Genomic DNA, 16,104 nt, shown 5'->3' with positions numbered 1-16,104 from the left:
GAAAGGGCCGATATATATTGAAATCGGGGTAGTGTGTTCGCACTCACATAAAAATCCATGCATAGTTTGTTACATTTTAACCAAAACCTGGTGCAGAAGCTTTATCTTTCAGTGTTTCAACCATACCATAAGTTATTTATTTTAAGATATAAGTGCGTTGGTCTTTTATCTTTGACAGTCATGGTCTCAGTTAGACACGCGCAGTGTTCCCCGCCATGTTGATCTGCAGCGCGTCATCTAGGTCTACTTAGTTTCACGTGAGCTCCCGAGGCCCACCGCACGGCGGCCATGGAGACGAGGCGCTCGCCGGAGCTTAAGTCAAGTCTTGGTGGTGACTTAGTACCTACGTACCGCATTTTTGAAATGTGACTACGCCTATTCAGGCTGTTTTAGTATTATTTCTAGGTCATGCCCTCGTAGACATATTATATAATGAGGTTTACTTATGAAGAAGGGTCAATTACTTAGGCTGAAACCTAGATAAGGGTTGGTATCATTACCACAATTGAGGCTGATAGTTTCTTATATTTTCTTATATAAAAAGTTATTGCAACTGAAAGAGAATTTGCTGTAGCAAATATATACAGCCTAACAGCGAACTTCGTATTCGTTAACATATCGGTCCATAAAGGACATTTTCAGATCCTCTTCCATTATTATTTGATGCCGTGCTTCGACTCTCTTAAATATTGTGAACCACTCACGTAAAATCATCTAACTCTGAAATCTACGTGTTCAGGAAATTAGACGCCTGCTGGTATATATGTCCTCAAACAGTGAAGAGACATATGCAAAGATGATTACATAATAGAAAAGAAGCATGGTATATGAAGTTCTATTTAGAAAAACTCAACCAGGAGGTGTGCTGCGTGCCGATGGAGTAGAAGGCTATTAAGGAAAAGCAGTCATTAGTTGGCAACCTCTCCTACTTCCCACTCTGTCAGTCCTGTCCTCCCTCCATCCACCTCAGCCTCCTCCTTTCACTATTCATGTCCTCTTCCCCCTTTTCTACTCAGCAATGTACATCCCCTTCGAATGCATTCTGATACTACCTGCACAACATACTAGTCATGCAGGGAAGCCTAGATGTAAAGCATTGCCAACACTTCTTTATCCACCTCGTCACCTCTATGGGAGCTAGGTGGTACATATCACACAGTATATCTAAGTTATATGGATTATTACTGCCTATCAAGTCTGTCAAGCTTATCCAAGGCACACATAAGGCACATATTCTCATCCAATTCGACAACACAAGAAACAATTTGATATTTAACAAACTGACTCCAAATTAGGTTTATGTAAACTTATGTATTGGTTCTCAGGTAGCAAACAAAGCTGAGATATCTTGGTTAAATAATGCAATTAGATAAAAATATACCAAAAAACCTGAACTATACAAAAAGCTATACAATTTCCACCTGCAGATAGCGAATACCTGAACAATCCTACTACAGTCCTATGGCATATGACAGACAAAGCAGAACAGATAGCTAAAAGATATCAACATAGCAACAAAAAACACTAAAAAAAGAAACAAATGTACTCATAATAGAACAACTGGAAGAGAACTCTCTCTCTCTCTCTCTCTCTCTATCTATCTATCTATCTATCTACCTATCTCTCTCTCTCACTAACAGACATGCACACACACATACACACACACACACACACGCGCATACACACACACACACACACACACACACACACACACACACACACACACACACACACACACACACAGTTCCACCCTAAAATTCTACCCCTTTGACAGAAATTAAGTTTGATGGTGATTTTGTATGCTAATTGAAATAAATCAAAGTGTAATTCATCACCTTAAGGATTATGTGTTGGAAACATCCACTTTTATTCGAGTAGTAATCGAACCAACGATTTGTGTTTTGAAACGTAAAATCTGTGGTCATTCAAATGAATGTAGTTCCCAGCTTAATTAACCAAAAGTACAGGTACAGTGAAAAAGTTATACTAACTACAATATTAAAGTTAACTTCACTGGGAAAATTGTTTGGAAACTGGATATGAAAAACAACAGCACACTCTAGCATTCATTAGCAAAATGACTATTCTTAAGTGAATCTGCTATCTGATTAAGCACAGGCGCAATGAACTACTTCACCCTAATGTACATGTCGGCTTTAGAATTTGAAAGCTAATGCTAATTACATTGTATCACTCATCAGAGGAAAAGTACTGATAATTTGAACACACAGAGGCTCTGAAACTTTTCACTATTGAATGATAGCAATTTTGAAATGGTTACTCAGTTGCTATTTAAACTAACAAGCGCACTAATAGCTTTCATACAGTATACTTTATGTACACTGTAGCATAGCACAGATCATGAATTGTACGTGGGAGCCATAACTCTGTTATAGTTTAAGTAAGATAACGTAACTCATGATTTTACTCGTAATACCACGAATAGTTCAAAAGTAATTAATTAAGTATCTTCATGAACTTTCACTGTGACTTGCTGATTGACTTACTATAATGCAGGGTGGGACCCTGAAAAGTTCTGTCTCATAATAAAATTCCTGATTAACCTTTTAATAACAAAAAATCATAAGAAACACAAGAGGAAACATACAGACAAAATCGCTATTTATAAACCTGTTGCAACAGCATGAATGTTGTAGGCCTTATAATCATTAGTGCCTTCACTTTATTTCTGTAATCACTGTTTTCTAGTAAAATGAGAAATAATCTTTCAAGTATCTTTGAAATTTCACTTCAAAATTAAATTGTAACTGAATACACTTTTACTGTGAACTGAACTTAAGAATTTCATATACCATGTGGAGTGCATCACTCAAAAGGCTGTTTTCGAAACCAAATACTATTGCTCCACGAAATTAACAGCCCTTTTAACTACCATAATTAATCATTAAAACAATTTCACATTCTCGTAAGAGAAAACTCATAACATTCTTGTAATAGTTCTAGGATGCTATGAAGGTTAATGACTTAGTATCAGACACGATTTGTGATACATAGTTAGTCTTAAATACTTATTATTTGAAAACTTTAGCAAAGAGACGTATTTAAAAAATTTGCGTAACGTTTCCTGATGGTGGATGCAGTGGCGAAAAAACATAGCCATAAAGCGGTATCATGGCTCTTGATGCAGTATGTTGTTCAAAGTGTCTTCTTGCCTTCGCAAACACATAGAGTTGACAGTCGAACTGGTCCCACCCATGTTCTATCATGAACAGATCTGAAGATCGTGCTGGCCATAGGAGGACCTAAACATCAGAGATTTCTTAGAGACACATGCTATGAGTGGGCAAGTATTGTTCAATTGAAAATGGCACCATGATATTGACCCATGGGAGGTAACACATGAGTGTGCAGTATGTTCATAATGTACCAACGTTCCATCAGAACTCCCTCAATCACGTCCACCCATGATCTGACGCCATGCCCAATGGTTCCCCACACCAGACGCAACGCCACTGTACCTCTCAAAAACGTTATATTAATGGGACTTCTCCTCATGTCACTAACATATTTGCTGACGACAGTCATCTGTGGTACTGCAGAACTGCGATTCACTACTGCACACAGTGCAGTGGTATTCGACAGCAATCCACGTTTTCCACTCGTGGCATGGATCCAGATGCAGCCATCTGTGTTGCGATCTTAACAGTAGTCTAGATAAGCGACGGTAATTCATGGTTTGGCTGCTGCTAGTCTTCAACCAATGGAGCGGGAAGACAGAGAATGTTGCAAGGAGTCCATTACTTGTTCTCGGATGGAAGCCACTGATGTGAAAGTGATATAATGTGCTTGGTGCACAATACAGCGACCCCCTTTTTTGGTGTTCAGATGTGATTGGATGGAAACTTGTCAATGAGTATGCTTGCCCTCAAGTTCCCAAGAAATACTACATTGGGACAGTGTCATATCCGAATCATCAAGGTAATCGATGATTCGAACAGCTTTCCAAAAGGAGACCTACAGTGAGGCAGACCCTTCTGAAATCTGTTAGACACTAATGACACTCTGTGACACGAGTATGCAGCATCTCAGCGCCATTCACAGTGGCCGCTCAACACCTGCAGCTGTTCACGCCCTTTGTATTCCTTACCAAGCATGATAACACTTAACACGAACAACACTGGTTGTTGGCCATTCTACCTATCACAGGGAATTGCAACTCCTGAAAGGTTTAAAAGAAAAGAACGCTGAAGTGGTTGCGAAAACACACTTGACCTCTTAGCCACAAATAATCCTGATCCAATAGAGAGCGTCATGACGGATACAGGGGTTATTGAACACAAGTCATTGTAGCGAGGCTCAAAACCATATCAACCAAAACCACTAAAAATAAACGCAAAATATCTATTTAAAACATCAGATAGAAATTCGCTTGATGCTTTCCTAAGAGAGAGTCTCCCATCCTTCCAAGCTAATTATGTAAGTGTAGAGCAGATATGGCTCAAATTCAAAGATACAGTATCGACAGCAATATAGATCCATACCGCATAAGTTAATAAGAGACGGGACTGATCCACCATGGTACACAAAACACGTCAGAACAAATTTAGTGCGGACCTCAATGCGAGATGCTTTTAATAGCTTCCACAATGAAATATTGACTCAAAATATGGTAGAAAACCCAAAGAGATTCTGGTCTTATGTAAAGTACACCAGTGGCAAAAAAGCAGTCAATAGCGTCACTTCGCGATAGCGATGGAAAAGTTAGCGATGATGGTGCCACTAAAGCGGAGTTGCTACATATCGTTTTCCGTAATTCCTTCACGAAAGAAGACGAAGTAAATATTCCAGAATTCGAAACCAGAACAACTGTTAGCATGAGTGACATTAAAGTAGATATTGTAGGTGTTGCGAAAATAACTCAAATCACTTAAGAAAAGTAAGTCTTCCAGTCAACATGGTATACCAATCAGGTTCCTCTCAGAGTATGCAGACACAATAGCGAGCGCCTTTCTTAACAATCATATACAACCGCTCACTTGACGAAAGGTCTATTCCTAAAGACTGGAAAGTAGCACAGGTCACATCAATGTTCAAGAAAGGAAATAGTAGCAACCCATTGAAATACAGACCCATATCACTGACCTCAATTTGCAGTAAGATTTTGGAGCATATACTATACTCGAACATTATGAATCACCTTGAAGGAAATGACTTATTGATACATAACCAACACGGATTCAGAAAATATCGTTTTTGTGTAACACAGCCAGCTCTTTATTCCCATGAAGTAATGAGTGCTGTCTATATGGGATCTCAGATCGATTCCACATTCCTAGATTTCCAGATGACTTTTGATACCTTTCCTCACAAGAGACTATTAATCAAATGGCGTGAATATGAAGTATCGTGTCAGTTGTGTGACTGGATTCGTGATTTCCTCTCAGAGAGGTCACAGTACGTAACGATAGACGGTAAATCATCGAGTAGAACAGAAGTGATACCTGGCGTTCCGCAAGGTAGTGTCATAGACCCTCTGCTGTTCCTGATTTATATAAATCATCTACGTGATAATCTGAGCAGCCCCCCTTCGATTGTCTGCAGATGACGCTGTAATTTACCGTCTAGTAAAACCATCAGACGATCAGTTCCAATTACAAAATGATCTAGAGAGAATTTCTGTATGGTTCGAAAAGTGGCAGTTGGCACTAAACAAAGAAAAGTGTGAGATCATGCACATGGGTGCTAAAAGAAATCCGATAAATTTTGGGTATACGATCGCACAAATCTAAGGGCTGTCAATTCGACTAAGTACCTAGGAATTACAATTACGAGCAACTTAAATTGGAAAGACCACATAGATAATATTGTGGGGAAGGCGAAACAAAGACTGCGGTTTGTTGGCAGACCACTTAGAAGAAGCGGCAAGCCCACTGAAGAGACAGCCTACATTACACTTGTCCGTCCTCTGCTGGATCATTGCTGCGCAGCATGGGATCCTTACCAGGTAGGATTGACGGAGGACATCGAAAAGTGTAAAGAAAGGCAGCTCGTTTCGTATTATCGCGCAATAGGGGTGATGGTGTCACTGATATGAGTTGGGGTGGCAGTGACTGAAACAAAGCCGGTTTTCTTTGCGGCGAGATCTATTTACGAAATTTCAATCACCAACTTTCTCTTCCGAATGCTCAAAATGGCTCTGAGCACTATGGGACTTAACATCTATGGTCATCAGTCCCCGAGAACTTAGAACTACTTAAACCTAACTAACCTAAGGACAGCACACAACACCCAGCCATCACGAGGCAGAGAAAATCCCTGACCCGCCGGGAATCGAACCCAGGAACCCGGGCGTGGGAAGCGAGAACGCTACCGCACGACCACGAGATGCGGGCTTAACTTCCGAATGCGTAAATATTTTGTTAACACCCACTTACGTAGGGAGAAATGATCATCACAATAAAATATGAGAAATCAGAGCTTGAAGGGAAAGATTTAGGTGTTCCTTTTTTCCCACGCGCCATTCGAGGATGGAATGGTAGAGAAGCAGTATGAAAAATGGTTCCATGAACCCTCTGCCAGACACTTGCGTGTGAATTGCAAAGTAACCATGTAAATGTAGATGTAGATTAGATGGGTAGGTCACGTAACTAATGAGGAGGTACTGAACTGAATTAGGGAGACAAAAAATTTGTTCAAATAGTTGTAATGGCTCTGAGCACCATGGGACTCAACTTCTGAGATCATCAGTCCCCTAGAACTTAGAACTACTTAAACCTAACTTACCTAAGGACATCATACACATCCATGCCCGAGGCAGGATTCGAACCTGCGACCGTATCGGTCTCGCGGCTCCAGACTGTAGCGCCTAGAACCGCACGGCCACTCCGGCCGGCCAAGAAATTTGTGACAGAACTTGACTAAAAGAAGTGGTCAGTTGATAGGACATATAGGACATACACTGAGACTTCAACGGAGCACTAATTAAGTACTGGAGGGAAGTATGGGGGGGGGAGGAGGTAAAAATCATAGAAGGAGACCGAGAAACGAATACCAGAACGATATATGTTGCAGTAGTTATTTGGAGTTGAAGAGGCTTGTGCATGATTGAGTGGCATGGACAGCCACATCAAACCTGTCTTTTGGCTGTAGACCACAATACTGTGTGTCGTTTATATATTACCAAGTCAAAAGTTGAAATACAGGTTTAATACAGTTATGCCTAATTTCAAGACAAGGACAGAAGTATTAAGGACGCAGATTCCATGTACACTTACATGACGCCTGATATCAGCCTAAGGGAGTCAGACTTTTTCCAAGTCGACATAAAAGTTTTCTGGGTTTTCATAATGTAAAGCTACCGCCGCTATAGAAAAGCCAACGTTTCGGCCACGATTGCAGTGGCCTTCTTCTGGGTGCGTTCTAGCTATGCAGTGTCCTTTATATTTTGTTGTTAGTGTTCACTGCGCATGCCATTACGTCATAATTTTAAAAAAGTAGTTAGTTATTGGTCACTTAAGGAAGAAGGAGAGGGAACTTTATTTTAATAGGTTATTGCTCTTGTGTTATGTACCATGCTTGGTGGCCACCGTCGAATGAGAAGTTTGCTGCTGTTTATCAACTGCAGGACGTCGGCCGCGCGGCGGCAGTTACTCGCCGGTAGTGCTCGTGCCTCGTGTTGACAGTGCGGTCTGTTGAGCTCTGATTGCTGGCAGCCAAGAAGGGGCAAGCCTGAGTCCATCCTCCCTGTTCATGTTGTTAGGGTGTTTAAGTATCTCGATGGCCTCTCTGATTTTGCGTTTCGTTATAATTGGCTGCTTGGCCAACAGACAGGCTTCGCTGAATTTTATTTCTTTTCCGCAGTCACGGTGATGTTCTGCCACTGCGGATTTGTTGTGTTGCCCTAGACGAATATAACGCTCGTGCTCCCGAATGCGCGTTGCTATTGGCCTACCAGGCACGCCGACATATGCCTCTCCACATTCGCATTCCACCTTGTAAACGCCTGCAGTGTGTAGTGCATCCACCTTGTCCTTGGTGGAGCCTAGCACGTCCTGGAATCTACGACCATGTCGACTGACTCTGGCCGCGGAAGCCTAGGCAATTATATTTTTCCAAGTCATTTATAAAGACCGTGGATAATGATGGTTCTACCACACTACCCCGAGATAAACTGGACTCTTCCTGTCGAGAATGTACCGTATGGTGTGCCTGTTCAGAATATCCTCAGGAACACCTTGGCCACCCTTTTGAGAGAAGGTGTGAGCTGGCCTCTGCAGACGGCACCTTGACCAATGTTGACAGCGCGGTCCCAAGAAGGGGCGTCGGCGGCCGCGGCCGGACGTGCTGGCGGCGCCTCCTCCCCCACCCCCTCCACGCCGCAGCCACGCCCAATAAGACGGGCGCGGTGGGCGCTTTCTCCCAGTGGCGCGCCAGGTGCCGGCCAGCCGCAGCGTCAGACTCCAGTGCGTCGCCCGCAGACATGCCGCAGCCAGCGCAGACGTCGCAGCAGCAGAGGGTGGCGCAGCCGGCGCGGCAAGCGCCCCCGCGCCCCCAGCAGCAGCCGCCGCCTCTGCTCCGGCTGCTCGCGCTGCTGCTGGCCATCACCCTACCGACGGCCTGTACCTCCGCCGACGTCATCAAAGAGACACGTGAGCGCCCACAACTGCTCTTCTCCTACTGTACTGGCCACTAGCAATGTGTACAGTAAAAAAAGCCAACTACATCATCCGTTATTTCTAATATTAAGGCCATCCGAGACGGAGTGCATTAGCATAAATTTTTATCTGTGGGACATCCACAACAGTTCTCCGACGTATTCGTGGCAAACAAATTCGCCACAGTTGTAAACAAATGTAGTAGATAAGGTCACCGTTTCATGACCTGTCTTTTTAGAGATTCCTAGACTGTGTAAGGTGTATGCAAAGTAAACCTCACTTGCCCTGAAATCTGTATTACTAAAAGGATAGCCAGTGTCATGGTACTCAGTCTCGGTGTTGCCCATCTAACGACGCACATGCAACGTAAATTTTATTTCCAATATCTCTCATATTTATTCACCAAATTTATTAATCTACTCATTAACAGGTATAATCGTACATTAAGAGTTTAACGCAGTAAGACAAGTGTTAATATCACGAACTGTGTAAATTTTTTGATACAGCACAACTCAACACAATATATTGATCCAAGTTTCGAGAAAGAAAGGATTTAGTGATTTGGAAGAAACTTGACACATACTTTCAAACCTTCATGAAATTTCCCTCACTGACACGATCCACAAAGCGGTGACCGAGCGAGGTGGTGCAGTGGTTAGCACACTGGACTCGCATTCGGGAGGACGACGGTTCAATCCCGCGTCCAGCCATCCTGATTTAGGTTTTCCGTGATTTCCCTAAATTGCTCCAGGCAAATGCCGGGATGGTTCCTCTGAAAGGGCACGGCCGACTTCCTTCCCCGTCCTTCCCTAATCCGATGAGACCGATGACCTCGATGTTTGGTCACTTCCTCCAAAAAAAAAAAAAAAAATGGTTCAAATGGCTCTGAGCACTATGGGACTTAACTGCTGTGGTCATCAGTTCCCTAGAACTTAGAACTACTTAAACCTAACTAACCTAAGGACATCACACACATCCATGCCCAAGGCAGGATTCGGACCTGCGACCGTAGCGGTCACGCGGCTCCAGACTGTAGCGCCTGGAACCGCACGGCCACTCCGGCCGGCTCTCTTCCTCCAAACAACCCAACCCACAAAGTAGTGAAAGGAAAAAAGGTTAACGTTTACTACATTTTCGCTGTTCATGCAGTAAAACTACCCTATCAGGTATGATGTTTTAATTTACTACTGACTATTTTCAACACATTTTGCAGACTGTATCCACATAAAAAATGTGTGTGAATTCCTAAGGGACCAAACTCCTGAGGTTATCGGTCCCTAGACTTACACACTACTTAAACTAACTTATTCCAAGAACAACACTCTCACCTTTGCGCGAAGGAGGACTCGAAACTCCGGCGGGAGGTGCTGCGCAATCAGTGACATGTCTCCTCTAACCACGCTGCCAATCCCCGCGGCTATAGCCACATATACCACTGAACGTATCTGCAAAAGTATATCATTTTACGACTTGTAGTTCGTGAGATATGACATCATAAACTTTGACATGCATCAACAAATAAATTTTGCTTAAAGCGGAGATCAAATTGAGAGGTTCAAATTCATCCAGTATTTCATAATGAGAGCACTTTTCTTACCTTTTCTTCGCCTAGATGCTTAACGTCAAATATTTAACACATTTGTAAAGTAATGTGACGTTTGAAGCTGTTTTATACATGGGAGTTCGAATCTTTAAGGAATCTGGGTTTACTGATGGATAAACCATGCCTTATAACTGTCCCAGTAATGACCCACCAAAGACATTAACAAACATAATTTGACTGCAACGAACTAACTGAAAGGTAACTGAGCAGGACATGATTATAATTAATCGCCCAACACAGAAAAAAATAGGCTTACTGCAGTGACGAAACCTGACTGAACCCGAAATATTATTTATAAGGAGCTGTCAAATGAAAACAACACAGATGGGAAAAAAACTAACGAAACCGTTTATTATTTCAAAATTAATCGGCACAACTGTTAATACCATTTATTCCACTGTGAGACAAGACGGTCAATGCCTTCGTGGAAAAATGTTGGCAGTTACCCACGGAACCATGATTGTACCCAGGCGTGCACCCCTCCGTCCGAAAAAAGAATCGACGTCCACAAATGTTTTCCTTCATGGCTCCAGAAATGTGCAAATTGCGTGGTGAGAGATTGGTACCATATGGAGCATATGTAGGAGCTTCCCAGAGAACTTTCTACAGCGTACTCGAAATCACCTTGGCAACATGTGGGCGGGCCCACATCCTCCTTACGGTCCCGACCTCTCCTCATGCCATTTCCATATTTTTCGAGCCCTGAAGAAAGACTTTCGTAGATGTCGGTTTGCTTCGAACAAAGTGGTACACTCCTGAATATAATTATGATTCTGTAGGCAAGCGCAAACATTGATTTTCCACGAAGAGACTGACCGTCTTGTTTCACAGTGGGATACAGATATTAATAGCTATGGCGGCTATTTTTGAAATAATAAACAGTTTACTTACTTTCTTCCACCTCCTTGTTTTCGTTTGTCTGCCCTTTATACAAAATTCTAGCAAGGTTGAACATCCATAGCCCACAAAGATATGCTAGAAAACAGTGCTAAGAATCACTTTTTGCATGGTCGTTTGTGAAACACCAGATAGATATACTTCTGTAGATACACGAACTGCGTCTCTCGGAGCAGCAACTGCGTCGAAACGTACCTCTCTGGGTGTTACACAAACGCGAACAACAAGAATATGTAATACTGTAACCGGTCTAGGGGTTGCCACGTATTACGCCCAGTTTAAAACGAAAATTATCAGAGGCATTAGTTAGCGGAGGTCTGGTTGCACTTTGCAAGACATGACCATGAAATCGTGAAAGAGTGAAAGCTATGCTCATGTAGTAAATATTGATGGCCAAGGGAGTTGAAATGAATGACTGAATTCGGATTATGTACCACAGTTCGTAACTAAAGACCTCGTAAGACAATAAAATAGTAACAGAATGCCAATCATGCTTTTCGTCGTAGCAAATATAACATAGCCACTTAAATCCGTGAAAATCTGACCACTTAATATAAATATCTATCATACCTAATGGAATCACTATGCTAATAGACACTGCCTACAGATAAGCGCAATAATCTGAACCATTTCATCAAAACCGCCAGCCTGCGACGCTGCCGAGAACAAGGAACACGTTCACGCCGTGCACACCTATGAACAAAAGTATGTTGTTTGAAAATGCTTCGATACTGCGTTTGCGAACCTGCTGCAACGCTAACAGGCCTAAGCGGGCGGAAACATGTTATCAAACCTCACAGCAAGGAGACTTCAAAGATCTCGACTATCTGTAGTCGACTTTGTTACACTGTCAACTTTGCGTGGATTCTGTAACGGCTACTTCACGAAATAAAGTAATAACGTATTTGAAAGTTGAGAGTAGCTATTTAACAAGCACTCTGTACAGTAAAGAACAATCTTCTTTTTCATCGTGTGACCCGAGTTGTCAGTATCCATATGAAAATTATTTTGTCTTAATTACCCTTCCCGATCTCCTTCCTGTCGTCTCAATCGTCAATACACTAATGGAGGAAAGTCATGTGTGCCTTCTGTCTTTGTATCGTGTGTTCGTATTTTAACGATCTGTGGTTTCTTTCTAAGGCGGAGGAGGTGAACAAGCCTAGCTTTCACGTGGACGAGTGTGGAAAACAGCTTAAAATCTACTCTTTGGCTTACCGGTGTATTAGGCAAACGATCGTTAGTCAGGTGAGTGAAGTCAATCTAGGTCTGGTTCATCTCCCCATCTTAACATATTAGACAACTGCGCTTTAATCTATGCGTAAAGCGAGTCAGTATCCAGCAATAAACTGAAAAAAGGAATGCTATGGAATAGCGCACTTCGATATCAATGTTTTCGGAGCACTGTAGAGGAACAATGATGTGGCAGAAAACTGGGTACCGGCTATTTAAAACAATCAGTCCCATATTCATCTGAAGTGATTTGTGGAAACCACGGAAAGATAAATCTAGATGGCCGTACAGAAATTTGAACGCCACTACTCCTGAATACTAATTCTCAACCATATTAAAGGTCGAGCTGTAAGTGAAAAACAGATCTGAAAAAAGTGAGTGCAGACAGGGGACCTTTTCCAACAAAATGACAAACGTTTGACGTTGTTCGCGATATCCAGGAAGCTGTTGAGAGCAGATGACTCTCGAAAATTCAATAGGTAAAACTCATCAAGTCTTCTAGTAAACAAAACACATGCTATGAATAAAGTGCGATTGGATTAAAGAGTTCCCGCCAAACGAAAATCAGTAATACTTTCTTAATAGGGAAACACCGTCGGAAATAAAACGATACATGACGTACGTCAAGAACAGTGGTAGGACTGTGATTGTACTCTATTTATACAAACGGTGCATAAATGACCTTGCGGACAACGTCTGTAGCCAACCGTAGCTGTTCATCAGCTAAGCAAGGGGGTTTTGTGGTTAGAAAATTGTTACGAGAAGTGGAGAGATGAGCAATTGACCACCTTTTGGTACAAGGACTGGCAGCTCACATCACTGTAAGAGAAATGTATCGTAATCCGTTTAAAAACATAATCGGCGATATCTCATTGGAATCAGTCGTAATAAGCAACCTGAAACGACAAATTAAATGTAGACTTGAGGAAGATGTTTTCTAGTCTGACATTCGTTACAAGAATCCTGAGGAAGTGCAATTTTCGCAGAAAGGTTGCTTGTAAAACTCTCGTGTGATCAAAACTTGAGAGAGGTTCAAATGGCTCTGAGCACTGTGGGACTTAACTTCTGAGGTCATCAGTCCCCTAGAACTTAGAACTACTTAAACCTAACTAACCTAAGGACATCACACACATCCATGCCCGAGGCAGGATTCGAACCTGCGACCGTAGCGGTCGCGCGGTTCCAGACTGTAGCGCCTTGAGAGAGGGGGACATTGAATTAATTCAAGGGAACAATCAGATTCATTACAAGTGTCTTAGTCGGCGAGTGACAACCAAAGAAATGTTTAAGGATGCACTAGGAGGAGTTATAAGAAAGACTTTGGATAACCTATTCTGAAAATTCGATACGCCCGTTCCCACATGAGTCAAGAAACATATCACTTCCGCTAGCATACATTTCTATTAATGTCTACGATGATAAAATCAGAGAAATTTAGGACTGGACAGCGGCATAAACAATTTTCGTGAACCCGAAATATTCATGTATGAAAAACGAAGCCCAGAAAATAATTCAAAAACATTACGTGCCCTTCAGCAAACGATATATGGTGGCTTCAAAAGTGGAAAAAGAAATGTAGATATTGGCTGAAATTTTGTTTTACCTGTTAGGAGAGCTGCACCTGTTCAATACGCAATAGATAAGGGCAGCATTTCATAACTTCGAATTTCAAGATTCCTAGGCTGGATACTGTTCTCGGCAGTTCTTAGTAATGAACGGAAAAAGAGAAAAAGTTTAGACTCCAGCACACCGCCAGCATCGTCACTATAGACGGAACACTAGTGCAGTTGGAAAAAGATGTGAAAGGAAACTGGCCATCCCTGTGAAGATGAATTATTCTGAAAAAAAAGGAAGGTTAGGGGATAAACTCCTGCCGATGTAATGTCATCAGAGACGCAGCACAAATTCAGATTGGGAAAGAATCGGGAAGGAAATACGCTGTGGGCTTTTCAAGGGAGCCAATCGAGAATTTACTTGAAGTAGTTTACGGAAACCACAGAAAAGCTAAACCTGCATCGCCGAACGGCATTGAACTGCTGCCCTTCCGAATGCGAGTTCGGGGTGTTAACCACAGCGCCACCTCGCTCCATAAGAGTCGCTCCGGCACTAGTCCGGAACCACTTAGGGAATCGCTAAAAGCATGAAAGAGTATAAACCATCAGTTATTTGAACCCATCGCCTTTCGAATGTCTCTTTTTCGTCTTTACCGAAATGCCATGTCGATCGATAGATGAAAAAAAGAAAAGATTCCAGTGGTAGCCCAGTTATCGAACGTACGGCACTGAACAATATTCTCGACAATTCGCCTAAACGATTTATCGTTTGGTGCTAGCAGCACGTTCTGATTGTTCGCTGTCACGTTGTCTACATGAGAATCCCGTCGCTGTGTAATTGTAAGGAGATGCAGAACGACTTAGAATGTATCTCAAGTTGGTTCACTAAATGACAGCTCTCTAAAATGTAGGTAAATTGGAAGTGACAACTAGAGAGTACATGAGAATATCCTGTTACAAGATTAATAGTAATCTTAGAGAACCCACCAGTGTTTAATTAAGATGTATTACAACGAAGGTATATGAAATAGTATAAAACGTCAACTCAGTAGTAAATACAGAATACGGAAGAGTTGGATTTGTTGAGAGAAATCTGGGAAATAGCGGAGAATTTGTAAAGAAAAGTATATGAAAGTCCCTAGTGCAACGAATCATTGAATAGTGTTCCAGCGTTCTGGAATCACATGAGCCTTATGGAAAGCGTCGAATGATCCAGCCGAGTTGTTCGGATCGTAACTGGTCTGTATAGCTCTTAGGCAAACGTGACAGAGACGCATGAAGGGTAGTGATATTATAATCGCAAAATCCTTCAATGGAAATTGTAGAACCGATATTTGAGGTGTACCGTTCAATAATTCTAATGCCTCTATCGCTTAAACTGCATAACGATCGTGAACGAGAGATTAGGGCGTACACGGAAGCATGCAGTCTTCTTTCCTTCGCCGCATACGTGAATGTAATTGCATGGCAAACGGCTAACATCGATACGAAGAACTCTGTTTCATGCACTGTACAGCATCTTTTAAATAATATATGCAGGTGTATAATTATTCCTGTGTAATCTTCAGTTTGGACAAACTTTTCCACAGTGGTTTAAAAGTAGTGATCAATAAATGGGTAATATTATTTAGGCAATGATAAATTTACATTGAAATGTGAAAAAAGAAAATTAATTGACTACAAGTTCCTTTATGGCAGATATATTATGATGTCTTGTACAGGAGTACGTAACACCCATAAATAACCAAAAATTACCTCAGTTAAAAACCATGAGGTATGACATGATGTTTTCTTTGAGGTGCTTTGAAAGAAGAAATGGCGGGTAAACTTTAATGTCCAATGAACATCGAGGTCAATACAGATGGAACTCTGACTCGGTCTGGACAAAGGCGAGGACGTGCTGGCCAGTGTTCTTTCCTTTGAGTAGCTGTAGCAGCTTACCTTCAAGGTAGACGAATTCACCAAATGCGTTGGTAGTATATTTGGCCTCAGCTCAGAACAATTGTATTAAAAATTCAGAATGTTTCACATTATAGCAACTGCCCTTTCGAAGAAAATTTTATAACACAGGTTTCAAGACACGTTGCGACACTGGGCTAATGAAATGGAATAGTCGTTAAAATAGTGGATTCGGGCGGGATTTATGTGCAAGTCTTTATTTCGACGTCCCGATTTCTATTGGTATTCTGGATCACAGTTACTACCT

General features: G+C 41.9%; 1 protein-coding gene across 1 annotated transcript in view; it reads left to right on the top strand.

Annotated features, from left to right (window-relative positions):
- Window positions 1-8,402: 8,402 nt before the first annotated feature.
- LOC124776719 (circadian clock-controlled protein daywake-like) overlaps window positions 8,403-16,104 on the top strand; it is a 126,087-nt gene continuing 118,385 nt past the window's right edge. Inside the window, exon 1 of the mRNA XM_047251836.1 lies at window positions 8,403-8,609. Within this exon, the coding sequence (XP_047107792.1) occupies window positions 8,441-8,609 (169 nt within the window). The 5' untranslated portion in view covers window positions 8,403-8,440. The remainder of the gene's footprint in view (window positions 8,610-16,104) is intronic.

This window comes from Schistocerca piceifrons, chromosome 2, assembly GCF_021461385.2.
Source record: "Schistocerca piceifrons isolate TAMUIC-IGC-003096 chromosome 2, iqSchPice1.1, whole genome shotgun sequence".
Lineage (NCBI taxonomy): Eukaryota > Metazoa > Arthropoda > Insecta > Orthoptera > Acrididae > Schistocerca > Schistocerca piceifrons.
The sequence above is the reverse complement of the archived record's forward strand: the minus strand, read 5'-3'. Positions and strand labels throughout refer to the sequence as shown.